The sequence below is a fragment of the Punica granatum genome, chromosome 2 (genome assembly GCF_007655135.1).
Source record: "Punica granatum isolate Tunisia-2019 chromosome 2, ASM765513v2, whole genome shotgun sequence".
Taxonomy (NCBI): domain Eukaryota; kingdom Viridiplantae; phylum Streptophyta; class Magnoliopsida; order Myrtales; family Lythraceae; genus Punica; species Punica granatum.
In genome coordinates, this window is record NC_045128.1 from 9,364,199 (window position 1) to 9,380,091 (window position 15,893).

The following is a 15,893-nucleotide window of genomic DNA, read 5'->3' on the forward strand; positions in this document are numbered from 1 at the left end:
ATTCTCTTGACCATTCGTAATTCATATTTGGATAGCATCAAGAAATGATTTGGTGAAATAATATAGGCATATTATTTTATCATTATACTCATTTCATATAATGCAATAACAAAGATAAATAATAGATGTTATAATATTTACATTTATACATATAGGTATATATACGTATGTATAGTGTAAATGTGTAATGGATATATATATAAGAACCAATGTAAATGGAGGTGGACGAGCAATAGATATAAAAAAATATGGGGTAAAAAGTAGAAACCTCTCTCGAGGTTTGTTGAAATTTCACTCACCCCCATTTGTTAGATGAATATGCACAAAACCCCATTTGACCAGTTTGACCAAATGGAAGTTAAACAAACATTAGCCTCCCCTTCTTTTATTTAGTCTTTGGGAGTAAATTTCTTAGCAAAAAAATAAAAGTATTTCTTTTTGAGATCAACAAAATGCATTCATAACAAAAAAAAAATCATAACAAAAGTAACTTTTTTTACTTATAAAAAAATACAGTCATAATAAAAAATAACTTATTGAATACGAAATGCTAATCATAGAAATTCAATAGAAACATAAACTCCACCAAAGTGATCATTCTGAACATAATTAACACGAGATCAGCAAAATGCATTCATGACAAAAAATGCAGTCATAACAGACCCCTAAAATATCAAACATAAATTTGGAAACTATATCGAACAATGATCGATCAAAATACAGTCATAACAAAAGTTCATAATCCAAATTCCTAGCTTAGTAAGTACGATCATCTACAATTCCATTAACTTCCCAAAACATGACCCCCACTAACCCATGGGAGTTTTTTTTTATAGTTGGATTTCTATGATTAGCATTTCTCGTATCGACTTAGTTATTTTTTGTTATGACTATATTTTTTTATAAGTAAAAAAAATACTTTTGTTGTGACTATATATATTTTTTGTTATGGCAGCCATTTTGTTGATCTCAAGAAGATGTACTTTTGTTTTTTGTTAAGAAATTTACTCCCAGAGATTGAATAAAAGAAGAGGAGGCTAACGTTTTTTTTAACTTCCGTTTGGTTAGAATGGTCAAATGGGGTTTTATGAATATTTATCCAACAAATGTGGGTGACTGCAATTTCACCAAATCTCGAGGGAGATTTCTGTTTTTTACCCAAAAATATAATAGAGTTTAGACAATATATACACACATATATATTTATATAAAATTGAGGTGTGTATAGATAAAAGAAAATGATTTATAATATTTATATATATATATATATATACCTCTAGGTGCATATATATGAGCAAAGGTAATATAATTAGAGAGAGCATTATTGTAATTTTGTGAAAAGAGGAATATTAAAAATGACTTTTGATAACTTATTCTTTCATAACACTCCAAATTGATGGAATAAAAATATGAGTCTTTAGTGGATTATGGAGGGTTAAGTAAGCCTACTATAACCGTTCATAATCCTCTATCCTTTAATTGTCAGACACGGGTTGCTTTAATCTCTCCATAAAACTCCCATTCATAGCCTTCTATCCAAACATTAGTTCGCATTTGCAACCTGACTGATCTAAACTTTAGGTACCGGAGTAGAATAAAACTAAACCTTGGGGCAGTGAAAATTACTGTCTAAAGAAAAAAAAATTGGAAAAAGAAATGGAGAAACGATCCGACCTGAAGAAAATAAAACCAATGGAGAGATAGAGAGAAGACAACGAGAGAAGTCTCCGTTTCGATCCAAATCACAGACGAGGAAGAAGAAGAAGAGAGCTTCGCTTGGTTGCTTGCTTGCTACGGACGGTGGCTATGGCGAGAGGTTCTCTTCTCGCGTTTCAGTTATGGATCTCCGCCTGCCTGCTTCTCGTTCTCCGAGCTTCCTCCTTCTACCTCCCCGGAGTCGCTCCTCAGGACTTCCAGAAGGTTAGCCAGGCCTTCCACTCTTTCCTCCTCCTCTCGCGCTGCATCCTCAGCTCGCCTGATCGGCTGCCCCTCCTGATACTTCCAACATTTGAATTTGATGTAGCTTGCTGAAAGAAAGGAGCGGTTATGGTTGAATGTCAGAGTTGAATCGTTTCGATTTGTTTCTTCCTTGTATTTGTTGGAAGCGTATGATGAGAAGGAAATTTGATTATGCGGTTTGTTCAGCTCAAATTATTGCAGCCGATCTGTTATGATATTTCCGTCGAATTGGTCTATCAGTGAAGATTGTTGCAAAATTAATTCATCATTTGGTCACATCTGGCGATGTATGCGCAATTTTTTTTTTTTTTTTATAATTTTCTGTCAAAGCGTGTCGATTGTCTGTATATTGTTCCAATGCAATCTTGGTTGAATATTGTTCTTGGAGATCCAATACCGATTTTTCATGTGCATGCAGAAGCTTATGATCTCACCAAAAATGTGTCTTTTCATATGTATGAACGCTGCAGCTTAGTTGGAGACTGGCATTTTACTTGTACTGTTGTGATTCTGCACTCTACTTTCTGTTTCTGAAGTTGACTGTTGCTTATGTGACCATTTCTTACTCGAGTCTCTTTTGGAAAATATATGTCATGATTACATTTGAATACCTACGAGATTTGTAATATGATATTGTATTCGTTTCTGTTACTTACGAACAATTTCTAATTTGTATGACTTTATAGAGATAAAGTTTATAATTTGCTGTTTCATTAGTTGAAATGGGAAATTATTACCATGAGTCCTACTTCTTTGGCTATGAACTGCATTAGTATCTTTCAGTTTATGATGGAGGTAGCCTATGGACTCCTCGATTTTCTTGTATTATATATATATATATATATATATATATATATATTTTTTTTTTTTTGTTTTTTTTATTCCGGCACTGTTTGGAGTGAGTATCCCCCTTTTTCTTTATTTATGGTTGTTGTGTATGGACTGTGTTAAGATGCTCTGATTGGTGATGTGCAGGGTGATGAACTGAAGGTGAAAGTGAACAAACTAACGTCCATAAAGACACAGTTGCCTTACACCTACTATTCTGTTGATTATTGCAAGCCAGATAAGATAGTTGACAGCGCTGAAAATCTAGGAGAGGTTCTTCGGGGTGACCGCATTGAAAACTCTCCTTATGTGGTGAGTGATATTTAATTCAGCTTCCTGGTCTTTCTATATTCAAATACGTATTGGCTTTCATGGTGGGTTTCTGTATTGCAGTTTAAAATGAGAGAGCCACAAATGTGTAACATTGTATGCCGAAAGACCCTAAATGCAAAAACTGCAAAAGACTTCAAGGAAAAGATAGATGATGAATACCGTGTAAACATGTAAGCACCCTGATAAAGTGCGTGTACACTGCTTACAGAAACTCCCATATGATTTGCCTGATAGTTTATGGTGCATTTGTTAGGATATTGGACAACCTCCCTTTGGTTCTTCCTGTAGCAAGGCCTGATCAGGGAACTCACACGGTGTATCAGCATGGCTTTCCTATCGGTTTTAAGGGACAGTATTCAGCAGTGAGTACCAGTCAAATAACCCTTCTTCAGTATGGTTATAAAAGGAGGACAAAAGCTTTGCTCTTTGCTCCTTGAAGCAATGCTGATTAATATTAATGTTTGATCATTTGCAGAGCAAGGAAGAAAAACATTTTATCTACAATCACTTAGTGTTCACTGTTAAGTTTCATCGAGATACTGTAACTGAGGCAGCAAGAATTGTGGGGTTTGAGGTCAAACCATTCAGGTGACAATTTATCGTTAAGCTACCTTTGTTTGGTGACATGTCTGCCCCAGTAGTAACATTGAGTTCTCTTGATATGTCCAGTGTGAAGCATACATATGAAGGCGATTGGAATGAGAAGACCCGTCTGACAACCTGCGATCCCCATGCAAAACGCACAGTTACCAACTCTGAGACTCCTCAAGAGGTTGAAGATAAAAAAGAAATCATCTTCACGTACGACGTTGATTTCCAGGTGGGGCTCCTTACAGAGAACTTCTTGGAATTGCACTGTGCTTGTTCGAGTTTAAAAGTTATTTTCTTCTGTAATAATGCTTACATGTACCTTGTCCATTCTTTACCCAGGAGAGTGATGTCAAGTGGGCATCTCGGTGGGACACTTATCTTCTGATGGCTGATGATCAGATCCACTGGTTCTCAATTGTGAACTCTCTTATGATCGTATTATTCCTCTCGGGTATGGTAGCTATGATAATGTTACGAACTCTCTATCGCGACATCTCAAAGTACAACCAACTTGAGACCCAAGAAGAGGCCCAGGAAGAGACAGGCTGGAAACTGGTACATGGAGATGTCTTCAGGCCCCCAGCATACTCAGACCTGCTTTGTGTCTATGTTGGAACGGGTGTCCAGTTCTTTGGGATGACCCTTGTCATGATGGTCTTTGCTGTCCTAGGTTTCCTTTCCCCCTCGAACCGAGGCGCGCTTATGACGGCTATGCTTCTCCTCTGGGTCTTCATGGGAATCTTGGCGGGCTACTCCTCTGCCCGTCTTTACAAAATGTTCAAGGGTACGGAATGGAAGAAGATCACTCTCAAGACTGCCTTTACCTTCCCTGCCACTGCATTTGCTATATTCTTCGTCCTAAATGCCCTTATCTGGGGTGAGAAGTCGTCTGGGGCTGTTCCATTCGGGACCATGTTTGCTCTTGTACTATTGTGGTTTGGTATCTCTCTTCCTCTCGTCTTCGTGGGAAGCTACGCTGGGTTCAAGAAGCCACCAATTGAAGATCCTGTGAAGACCAACAAGATCCCCAGACAGATTCCGGAGCAACCTTGGTACATGACTCCTGTTTTCTCTATCCTAATTGGAGGAATCCTCCCATTCGGGGCAGTCTTCATCGAGCTCTTCTTCATCCTGACCTCGATTTGGCTCCATCAGTTCTACTACATATTTGGGTTCCTCTTCATAGTCTTCCTCATCCTCATCGTGACCTGTGCTGAGATCACGATCGTCCTCTGCTACTTCCAACTATGCAGCGAGGACTACCATTGGTGGTGGAGGTCTTACTTGACTTCAGGCTCTTCCGCCCTCTACCTCTTTCTCTATGCGACCTTCTACTTCTTCACAAAGCTCGAGATCACAAAGCTAGTCTCAGGGGCACTCTACTTCGGGTACATGCTCATCATCTCATATGCCTTCTTCGTGGTCACTGGCACGATTGGGTTCTACGCATGCTTCTGGTTCACAAGGCTGATCTACTCCTCAGTGAAGATTGACTGAACGAAGTTCAGGAACTTGAACCCGATCAAGGGGATCCGCTCGTCCCTGCTTTGACCAGGTAAGAACGTTCTATTAGAGGCTGGGCAAATCTTTTGTAACGAGTTCTCGAATTAGATCATACGATGTGTTGTGATTAGGGTTCTCCATACAGGTCTTTTTCTATATTTGGCAGCTTTTAGTTCCATTTTTCCTTTGTGATCTGTCATTTTTGTATCACTATGTGTTGTCATCCAAAACGGCTCTGTTTAGAAACTTCAACTATTAAAAGTGCACTACTTAGTAATTCAAAATCGAAACTTCGCAATTCATTACCACTGCTTTACGGGTTTCTCGGTGTTGTTTCTGAGATTTAGTTATTCCGATGTAATGGGGCCAAATTTCCTTCTGAGATCAACTGTGGGCCGTTGGAGATGTTGGAACCACATTGATCGGTGATCCTTGTCAATGCTGTACATGTTAGATTTGTATGACATAGGACTTGACCTTTTTCGACGCTGTACGTGTTAGATTTGTTTGACATAGGACATGACGTTAACAGTGGGAGCAGGAAGCTCTGAAATAAAGGACATCTGAAGGTACAATGAGATGGATTTAGTCAGTGTGATGCTATTTTGAAATAAAGGACTTAAACGTGAGCGTCTGAATGTAAAAGTTGGTACCTCTCTACCAGGATTTTGGTCAAGGGGAGGCGAGTCCTTAGGAGGTGCAAAGGGGAAAGTAATTTTGTCGGTTAGGGAGCGAATATAAGTAATTTTACTAAAAATAGAAGAATAATTATGGTTTTTTATATAATATCAAAATTTTAAGGGAGTGACTGTCATTCTTTTGCCCATTGAATTCATCCCTACTCTCTACTCGTTTGTTTTGTTTTTATCCAAATGAATTCTGTACCTGTCTGAATTATAGAAATCTCATAGTGTCTAAATGCAAAGATGTTCACGATTCCGAAATTAGTATTGCTGGATGGAAGATTATGGAATCAACTACCCGTAAACTCATCTGACTTGTTGAATTTTAGCCCTTACATGTCTTGTTGGAACTCACTTGGTCATGTAACATGATAAAACTCCTGTACTTATCAATGGCATACGGATGAATGCTATTTATTTGCATGCATACGGTAAATGTGCGAATTTCAATAGAATCTCGTTGCATAAGATTGTCTCAAATCATTTAATTAAATTCAGCTATATTTAGAGAGAAAACTAGTTTAAAAAAAAAAATCTTTGTTTGGAGTACCATGTCCATATTGCTCAAATTGAGGCATTACCGTTAGCCTATTTTTACTCCGCAAGTATACGGGTCGCAATAAGTAATATAAAAGTGAATCGAGTATCGTCCCGCAAAGATTACTCTTAAAAATTCTACTAGCAGGCAAAATTATAGTAATCTAATTGAAGTCAAGCAGTCGATTAATTGATGGGAATTTTGAGAAAAGTAAAAAAGCAACTAAAAGCAAATAATTTAAATTATACCGTAAATTCACTCAATGACGACTATCTAAGACTGGGATTTTCCCCTAGTGCTTCACTAATTGAATTAATTCTTCCTATCACTAACTTGCCTAAGACTCAATTCATTAACCTATTTCGAATCACTCAAGAAAATAACCTAATACTAATTGATCCCCTATATGTCTATGGTTACCGAATTAGTGTAAGCTTATTAAGAATCAACCCTAATTTGGTTACGTGAATAAGTATATATTATTTCTATCATACCCACAAATCAACTGTAAACCTAAATCTACCGTCGAAACGATCTATCAAAGTTAATCTTAGGATATCTTTACCTCGATCTAGACCTAAAATTCCCCTTTCGAGTTCAAATAGATTATTCGATCAATTCAATTAGTGGCTAAATAACTGAAAGCATTAAGCACAGGTAAAGATAAATGAATCAAAATCAAAGACTTAATAGATCAAGAGGGAACAATAACTTAATTATGTGCTAGCTTCCATCACAATCCTAGAATAAAAATTTAGCCCATATGGACTAAAAGACCCATTGAAGAATTCATAGTATTCTTTAAAACAAATTAAAGGAGTTCACAAGGGAAGAAGAAGAAATCGGCAAAGCCCGCGCTCCCCTCCGTCTTCGTGCTCTCAAAAGTGGCCGCCGCCTCTCTGACTTCGTGTTTTCGTCTGCCTCTGTATCTATCTATGTGGCAGCCCTATATATACATACATACATATATATATATATATATATATATACACTACGGATATGGCTCGTGCAACGCATGGTCATCAACACCCGCTAATTATAGATTGTAAAATATAAATATGAATGATATTTTTTAATTATTATTAAGTAATGACAGGTTATCAAAGTTTGTATAGAAATTCATATAATTGATATATATTCATTGAAATAGTAATTACATTTTATATTTAAAAAAGGAAGAAATATTTATTTTGTTAATTTGATTTTGACATACCGTAATAGTTCTTTGAATTGCATTACTTTCTTTCTGTATACGATTGTAGTTTGTTTCAAACTCCTAGAGATTTTTTTCCATAAATCACTATGTAGAAGGAACACCGTTGTTCATGGCCTATGAGAGAAAATTATGTTGTCAGGAAAAAATAGTAATGAAAATGGATAAAGAAAAAATTTTCTACAAAACATAAAAGAATAAAGCATATGTGGTTGTGAGGCCTATAAATAGAGGTGTAAAATGGTAAAGATTATATATGTTAAAAAAATATTGGGTTGCTCACGTATGAATATACAATTAGTTGCATGATAATAGCTTCATGCATATTGACAGGTATATTTTGTTAAGAAAAAATACATATCCAACTCGGAATAGAAGATGGTCCATCTTGTAGATAATTTTATTTTAAATATTATATATTCTATTTCACCTTATAATTTAAAATCTATACATTACTTAACTATAAATTAAGTAAATGCGACTAAATTAATTCAAATTTATTATTTTATACGTAACATTTTGACAAAAAATGAACGTATGTATTAATATTGTTTACTTTACAATTAAGTAAATACATATATTATTATATATTTTATTATTTACTTTCTCGTTAAGTAATATATATATTTTTATGTAAAAAAATTTAGGGGAAATTTATTAATTATATATTTTAAAATAAAAAATTATTTGCATAATAAAAAGAAATAGGCAATGTGAACACATTTATTTCTTCCTTTCTTTATTCATAGAAAGCCGAATATAATATATTATTTTATACGGTAAGATTTTGAGAAAAATGAAAGCATATATTAATATTATTTACTTTACAATTACGTAAACACATATATTATTATTTACTTCCTTGTTAAGTGATGTATATATTTTTCTATAAAAAATTAGTAATTATATATTGTAAAATGAAAAATTATAATTTGTATAATAAAACGAAATAGCAATGTGACCGCATTTATTTTCTCCTTTCTTTATTCATCAAAAGGCGAATATAATATATTATAAGTAATATAAATTTATTAAAATATACTAAAAATAAATGAAAATGTAATTGTAGTCTAATGTGAACCCATTTATTAATTTCATTTGTTTATTTATCGAAAATCGAATATAATATATATTATAATTAAAATATATTAATAAATAAACTAAAACGAATCATAGTTGCACGAATATGAATTTCGAATCGTACTCCCCCCAATATCGTACGAAATAGCTCAATTAATGAAGCTGATAATCATTCTCTTTGAATAATGTTAGAGTTAATATGTGCTTGGTAAGTAGAAAAATGAAACACATTTGCGTAAAATAATTGAAAATTTATACATTACTTAACTTTCAACTAAGTAAATGTGACAAAATCAATTAAAGTTTATTATTTTATCCAGTGAAATATATATAAAAAAATGAAAGTATGGGTAATATAAAATCCGTGGTACCCATACTACCGAAGACCCACCCTAAATTCCTAAAACACTATGTCATAATAGATCTGAACACTTGCCCTGGAATATGTGATCCGTAGTATGCTAGAAAATCACTCGCTTGATCGAGTATGCTACCAATCAATTTTACGATAAAATTCATGAAGATTAATTTGTTGTAAAACTTATAGAAAAATAAACACTGATATTAATATATTATTATTGTTGAGTAAACGTATATATTAATATATTATTTTATAATATTATTATTTACTTCATCTTAGCAACGTATTTGTTATTGTATTATTTTATAATATTATTATTTACTTTATTGTTAAGAAATTTGTTTACTTAATAAAACGAAATAACAATGTGAATGCACTTATTATTTTTCATTCGTTTATTCATCGAAAATCGAATAGAATATATTATAAGTAAAATCAATTTATTAAAAATATAATAAAAATAAATGAAAACGAATAACAGTAGCGAGAGGACGCAATTCGAATTGTACTCTTATTACATATTAATATATTATTTACTTCATCGTTAAGTAAGCGTATATATTAATATATTATTTATAATCTTATTATTTACTTCATCGTTAAGCAACGTATTTATTATTGTATTATTTATAATATTATTACTTACTTCAGCGTTAAGAAACTTATTTGCCTAATAAAACGAAATAACAATTTGAACGCATTTATTGTTTTCGTTCCTTTATTCATTGAAAATCAAATAAAATATATTATAAGTAAAATCAATTTATTAAAAATATAATAAAAAATAAACGAAAATGAATCATAGCGAGAATAGAAAATCGAAATTGTATTCTCCCTAGCGTACTCCTAAAATGGCAAAGTTTCATACATATATATATGTATGATGCTTTAATCTATAAAATTCTAGATATAATCTTAGAATATCTCTTGCGATTCAAAATTCCTATAATTAAGCAACAAGAGATATTTATGGCAATCTTCTCTTCCAAAATTATATCTTCAAGAAATTTCCTCCTTGACATCCAATCAAATCGAGTACACATTCGGAAACTTCTAGAAATAAACTCCATGGCTCTTCATGAATAGGCCAAAGCCCGAATAAGTCCACGCGATCCCTTGATAATTCCATGCAATAAGCTTGAACCCTCGAGCACACCAAAGCCTCAAACACCTATCAAAATAGAACTCGATTAAATAGCAAACAATTCATAGAAAATAATCGAAGAATATTTTGGAAAAGAAATAAAAAAAAACTAGACAACCTATAAAATAAAACTAAAACTAATAATGACCTAAAAACAACCTAAAACTCGACTATCTCAAGGTCCTAGCTCGATTGACAGCTCAATAATGCCTAACTTAATTCGATTTCATCGAGTTATCAATGACATCTCTACTTACTAGTTATTAGTTAATAATTGGATATAATTTACTCATTCTCCAAGTAATTTACTCTTATTTCAAGTGGTTTATGTGAAATATTAGTATGTTAGTTGAGATTAAGTAAGTTTATGAAAATAGCTTAAGTAATTTACTTAAAGAAATTCTACTTTAATTTTCAATTCATTATACTTTGGACCAGTCCGATCTCGAAAGAACTCTATCGCTATGCATCTTCGTCTCTATTTTTCTCGCCACAACTTCTCTTCCCAGCCTTTTTATTTCTTTCTGTCTCATTTTCACCCACGATCGATTTTTTATTTTTCACATTTGATCCATTCACTAAAATTACTAGGCTTATTGGATCTCTTTCATTATTCATATCTCTATATCTATTTTCATTATCTCTCAGCTGATGAAAACTGAAACAGTCGATGTATAAACTTGAAATATAGTTAGGAGAGAGGCTAGAAAAAGATATGATAAATTATGCCATATAATTCTTTGAGCGTCCAAAAATATTCTTCCGAGGGGAATATAGTTGTTCTTGCCAACGGTGGGGGACAAAAGTTTTTATGGGGGAATATGTCCCAAAATATTAAAGGAGAATATAGTTAGCCTCTAATGGATTCATTAAGTATCTATCACATACTTAGCAAAAAGTTATCTATCACATGTCAAATCATCATTTCACCAAATATAACATTAAGAATTGTACTTCGTGCTATTCAATGTGTTTAACATATTTATTTTTTTAGGTAGATTTTTACGTATTTGTTTTCCTTTGCATTAGTTTTGGGTGGATCTACTGATTTTCCTACTCTTGTAATGATCTCTTGGGCGTTTTCCCTTTATATCTATTTTTGTTACGGACGAATGAACGATCCTCATTACCATTTCGAGAAAAAAAGGGGGTTAATTACATAAAAAAATGACATTTACACTTTTTTTTTAAATATAGCATGACTTTTAGAATTTTTTTTCTAAATATAACATGAGCTTTGCAGAATAGCATATAAATGCACGACATTTGCACTTTTTCTTAAATATATTACAATATTTAAAAAATAGCACCGAAATACACAATTTTCAGGTTAAACTACGATTCTAGCACGACGTCAATTATTCCGTCAAATGTAAAGATAACAGCTTGTGGGAATTAACAATGCAATGTGGCACAACATGATTGAACGAGTGGCACCTGGCACCATTAGTTCCATGTTAGCTGTTATTGTCTAATTATGTGGGATCTACTTGTCCAATCAAGTTCTGTCACGTGACACCGTTAGCTGCACGTTAGCTGTTATTGTTACTATTTGACTGAATAATTTACATTATGCTAAATGCGAAACTAAATATAAATGTCGTGTTATATTTAGGAAAAAGTGCAAAAGCTGCATCTTCATATGCTATTCTCCAAATGTCGTGTTACATTTAGGAAAAAATGCAAATGTCATGTATTTCTGTGTTATTTTTCAAAGATCATGTTTATATTTAGGAAAAAGTGTAAATATTGTGTTTTTTTGAGTAATTAAGCCAAAGAAAAGGTATAGCATTATTAAGGATTCCCGAAATATAATATTCTCCATGCACTCATTATGGATTCCCTAAATATTAGGGAATCATTATGGATAAGTATAACATTCTCCGTGCACTCATGTCACCAAAACATTATCGTCTAATGTTCCGATTCGTCTATAAATAGGAGCATCCTCGGACCAGTTCTAGCAACCTAATCGACGAACTTGAACTAAGAAGAGAACATAGTTCCAAAAAAAATGGGCGGGCACGGGCACCATCACGGAGGGCATGGTGGTTGTGGAGGCGGAGGCCACGGTCATGGCGGTCATCACCATGGGGCCACGGTCATGGGGGCCATGGCCATGGAGACCACCATGGCAGCCATGGTCATGGAGGCCATGGTGGCTATGGTCCAGGCCATGGCTACGGAGGCCACAGTGGTTACGGCTGGGCAACATGCCCTCCGCCACCTTGCCCCCCCCCCCCCCCCCCCCCCCCCCCCCCCCCCCCCCCCCCCCCCCCCTCCTCCTGCTCCTCACTGTCCTCCATAATACTCCAGGCCGTTCTAGAGGCGAAGCCTCCCTCATCCACCCGACAAGTTCATCTGCGGCCGCCTCCAATAATATACCACCGCTCAGTTAACCTCCATAGCCTGTGGGCGTTTGCTTTATATACTTTTGTGTGCTAAAAGCATAAGATGTCCGTGGTGTGTGATTGCATATGTAACTCGTGAAATAAAATGACTGCATATTGCCACAAATTCTCCCCCTCTATCTTTCTATCTGTGTCTCTCTGCTCATTCCATAAGAAATTCAAAAATATTTAACTCTTTTGGAGCTTTAGAACTGTCAAACTCCATACCAGGAGGTTGATCGAATTAGAAACTATACCATGGAAGTATCGTATTCAATTAAACTCCATCAAAACTTCCCGAGTCATCTGAATTCGATCGGATACTAAGCCATACCAGACACCCCGAGCACTGGCACTGCCTGCTTGAGTGGATGTATCAATGCGATGGCTCAAATTTGGGGCCAACCAGCCCCGAAGAAAGCAGAATACATATACATGGAAGCCGTTTACACAAATATAGGCTAAACGCGTATTTGCTTATTATTATCATTTCTCATGTCAGAAGTAGTCGATGACGTTAGAGCTTGAGCCGAACCCTCATTGCAACATATAGGGTCAATTAATTAGCAGTAATTATATATAATTGCTGCCAACTAATCTACTAGGGAAGTTTGATCTGGTTGATTCACAATGTGAACATGGAGTAGTGCACGTGATTCTTATACTCAATGCTTAATAGCAAACATGCAAGTGACCTTCACAGGTGATAATTATTCTACAATTACTCATATGTAGATGGAAAATTCAATTCACACTTGAACAAGGTTTCAGCAGCTGGTCCAATATAGTTATTCTTATGCATAATCTTTATTTTATTCTCTTATTGAGCTCGCACTTGCTTTATTTTTTTTTTACTCATCACCCGACGTAAGTTTGTCTAGATCGTATCGGGGGTCTTCGGTCTGTTTATGTCACATGGATTGTCTGCCATTGTGAAAGCTTTGACTTGTAATTAGTGTTAATCATTATGTCCATTTGCAAATTCTGCAAATATACTGTAAAATCAATAGTTACGAGAAATTGAAAATATTGCTGTAAATATAGTAGAGATGTTATAAGAAGCGGTAAGCGGCGATTCTAGTAACTTTTGGTCGTAATTGTAAAAGCCACTAAAGATGGTTGATTTAGTAAAATTTATAATTGCTGTAAATCTAGCCGTTAAAAGTATGAATTTTTAATAGCGACTGTCGTCTTCACCAGCAATTATATAAATTGCTTTTATGACTTTTAGCGACAATGAATTTAGAGGGAATTGACCAATTCCTTGTGAATTTTTTTGCATAAATTATAATAATTGCTACTAAATGTAACACTAATCGCTACTAATATGAATTTATGTAGTAGTGCTTAATATATTACTACAAGTAGATAGTCATCGATATGAGATGGAAAATCCTAGATTTTGGATTACATAGTGTTTAAATATGTCAGTTATCTAAAAAATTGATGTTATATCAGAATTTACAACTCCTATGGAGAATATATACAACTGAGCTAAGACTTAAACAAAGGAAGGAAGATTTGACTATTTGAACCGACCCAAAATAAATTTAAAATAAATTGGGTCCAATTTAATCTATAAATGAAATTCCTGCACCTAAGGGTCCCGATTGGACGTCCAGCGCAGAGCCACCTCCAGCCCAATACAAATTCAAAATTTAGAATTTCCCATTTACTCTTCCTAATTTTTGGGGGAAGCTATAGGTGGCCTGGTAATTTTTCCAATTACGAGAGTCGCAGTCGATGATTTACTTAAGAATAACAAGCATCGACTCGCCTAAAATCAATCCACGTTGATAAAAAAATCTATTTTAATTTTGTCGACAATTTAATTAGTCTCTTTTTATTTGTGATTTTTTCGGTGTGTTTCACTGGATATACACTAGGTCCAATTAAAATTAGTTTGAGCAAGATTGATCTATTAAGGGATAAACTTTTATTAATCGTAAATTTTCTTCAATGACAAGACTCATACTCGAGACCTTACCAACAGATAACAAGTGTTGACTCACCTAAAACCAACCCACCTTGATTAAAAAGAACTTATTTTAATTTGTTGACAATTTAAGTAGTCTCTATTTATTTATGATTTTTCGGCGCGTTTCACTTGATATACACTAGGTTCGATTGAAATTGGTTTGAGTAAGGTCCATCCATTAAGTGATAAACTTTTATTGATCGAGAATTTTTTCCAATGACAAACACTCAATACCTTACCTAAGGATAATAAGTATCGACTCACCTAAAACAACCTACGTTTATAAAAAGCCTATTTTAACTTCTCATCAATTTAAGTTATCTCTTTTAATATGTGACACTAGAAATGACATTGACCAATTAAAATATCAAACATACTGCAAGAAATTTCTTCCGTTTAAAATTACCATACCACTTAAAGACTATTATAATGCGGTCACGATATCTAATTAGAAATACTGAATATTCAAATTAAAATTATCAAAGAAAAATGTTAACTTTTATACAATATGAAATATTAATTTGTACAATCTTATGAAAATTATGGATCATTTACTTTTAATCGAGTGTCCCTCATTTTTACATATAAATTAATTTTAGTTATACTATATATTAATTATTACAGAAATAAAAAAATAAAAAACTTGATGAAAAATTGTTTGAACCAACTAACAGGAGAAGAAAAAGAGAATAAGAAATTAATAAATATTAAAAAAGGACCGTGAGAGATGACAAGTGAGAAGAAAGGGAAAACGAAGAAGATAAAGGAAAAATAGACAAACAGACAAATGGAGCACAGCTGAGAGACGGAGCATATGGAGCATGAACGTGCTTAATTGCATGTAATCGCAATTCGATTACCGATATGTAATTTCCTAAGTCGATTGTTTCCATCCGTAATCGAAATAAAAATGAGATTCTAATATGTAATGGATTTTGACAACCCTACCACGAGCCCGGCCATGGGCTTGGGAGCCTTGCATGTGGCTCGAGGCTCGTGCTAAGGCAAGGGTCTACGTGGCCAGAGTCAGATCTAGCTTGGTGAGGTCAAATTTGATATCACCGAGGCCATATATGGTCTTGATGGCTCAAGAGCAGCTGGGAGGGTGTCGTGGAGTCGCCGGAAGGTGGAATCCATAGCCCTGGTCAGACATTGTGTTACGAAAGTCAATAAAAAGAATTTTAAAACGTTGCCTGTTGTGCTGATCCACTTGATGCCAGCTCATTTATTATATATACTATATGATAATCCACGTTACGTGTCATCCCTTCTCCTTCTGGGAAGGAGCCCAA

General features: G+C 34.3%; 1 protein-coding gene across 1 annotated transcript; it reads left to right on the top strand.

Annotated features, from left to right (window-relative positions):
• The first annotated feature begins 1,642 nt into the window (after positions 1-1,642).
• Positions 1,643-5,522, top strand: LOC116196731 (transmembrane 9 superfamily member 8-like). Its single transcript, XM_031526601.1, has 7 exons — positions 1,643-1,920; positions 2,935-3,099; positions 3,181-3,290; positions 3,374-3,482; positions 3,596-3,708; positions 3,790-3,940; positions 4,051-5,522. The coding sequence occupies exons 1-7, from the start codon at positions 1,807-1,809 to the stop codon at positions 5,206-5,208; spliced, it is 1,920 nt and encodes a 639-aa protein (XP_031382461.1). The 5' UTR covers positions 1,643-1,806; the 3' UTR covers positions 5,209-5,522.
• Positions 5,523-15,893: the final 10,371 nt, after the last annotated feature.